General features: G+C 32.8%; 1 protein-coding gene across 1 annotated transcript in view; it reads left to right on the top strand.

Moving 5' to 3' along the window:
- LOC111083662 (solute carrier family 22 member 5-like) overlaps positions 1–1,439 on the top strand; it is an 11,400-nt gene that overhangs the window by 9,296 nt on the left and 665 nt on the right. The window contains exons 3-4 of the mRNA XM_022380309.1: positions 1–40; positions 881–1,049. Coding sequence (XP_022236017.1) covers positions 1–40; positions 881–1,049 — 209 coding nt within the window. The remainder of the gene's footprint in view (positions 41–880; positions 1,050–1,439) is intronic.

The raw sequence follows: 1,439 nt of genomic DNA on the forward strand, positions 1-1,439 counted from the left end.
GGGACTCTGCCTTCCAATTTTCAGCTTCCCTACATCTTAAGTAAGTATTGAATCTACATAGGGTGATTTGTTTACATTTCTTCAATAAATACTTTATTTCTAAATAGACGATAGATGGTGCCTCGAAAGTGCAAAATTTTGGGACAACCAAATTCTTAGGTTATATCTTATTTATAGATTCAATAAAATAAACGTTGTCGGAAGTGGACTGACTAATATTGTAACGAAGAGTCGGCATAATCTTGTTCTTATAACAAAGCCTAATCCACAAATAATATATTAATCTGTTTCTATTTCTACGTCAGTGTGTACTTGTTTTTGTAAATGTTTTATGTAGATAGAGAACTACAAGTGTTCACTACTTTAGATTTTAACTTCCTAAGTTATAGCGGAACTAGGTTAGAAACAACTAAATAATTAACTAATTTACAAAACAAAATATTTATAATTACAAAATTAGTACTTTTCTATCTCGCCAGTTGTTATAATTCCATTCCAACTCGGGAAAAACTGTTACTAACGTAGACTCGTGTGTGGTGGTGGCTGAACTTATAATATCTAGCTTTGGCAATGCTTATATTGAAAGCAAAGGGAGAAAAAAATATATCAAAAATCCTGATGAAGAATGATGAGAATCATGTAAACAGTTAAAAGCGAAATCGTCGTCGCGCGTTTTCGTTTCTCAAAGATAAACATGTAGACGTACGTTTCATTTACCGATATAGATGAAAACATTATACAATTTGTTATAATAACGTGATTGTTTGATACACAACCCAATATTCACGTAACACTTATGATTTATTCTTTCCTTCGGGAATTATTTAATTTCCATGTAATAAACGCAATACCATGTAAAACTATATGTAATCTTTATTAGCTGTTGAACAAGTGGGGCCTACTACGAGATCCCGTTTAGTGTGCTTATCTTGGATTCTGTGGACTCTAGGCTCATGTTGTCTGGCACTAGTGGCGTTCTTGTCGCGCAGTTGGGTGACCCTAGCTCTAGTGACGTCATTGCCTACAGCGCTGTTCTTGGGTTACTGGAAGTAAGTAGATATCATTACTACGATGGTGTTTTAGCGATTAAATTGTTTACGAACTTAGGATCTTTATGTTTAAATAATTAGATTTTATTAACGCATTATGACATCATATGTTGTTCTCACACATAGCATAAACTGTTCAGGTTAATTCGGTCAAAAAAAAAGTACGAAAATCATTGCTGAATTTTAAGATTCCTAATAGTTAAATAAACTTTTAAATACGATTTTATGAAGACCCTATCAAATAAAGCGACCAATAACATGACCTCATCAAGTGTAGCGACGAATAAGATGACTTTATCAAATATAGCGACCAATAAGATGACTTTATCAAATATAGCGACCAATAAGATGACTTTATCAAATATAGCGACCAATAAGATGACTTTATCA

Source organism: Limulus polyphemus, unplaced genomic scaffold, assembly GCF_000517525.1.
Source record: "Limulus polyphemus unplaced genomic scaffold, Limulus_polyphemus-2.1.2 Scaffold10582, whole genome shotgun sequence".
In the NCBI taxonomy this organism is placed as follows: domain Eukaryota; kingdom Metazoa; phylum Arthropoda; class Merostomata; order Xiphosura; family Limulidae; genus Limulus; species Limulus polyphemus.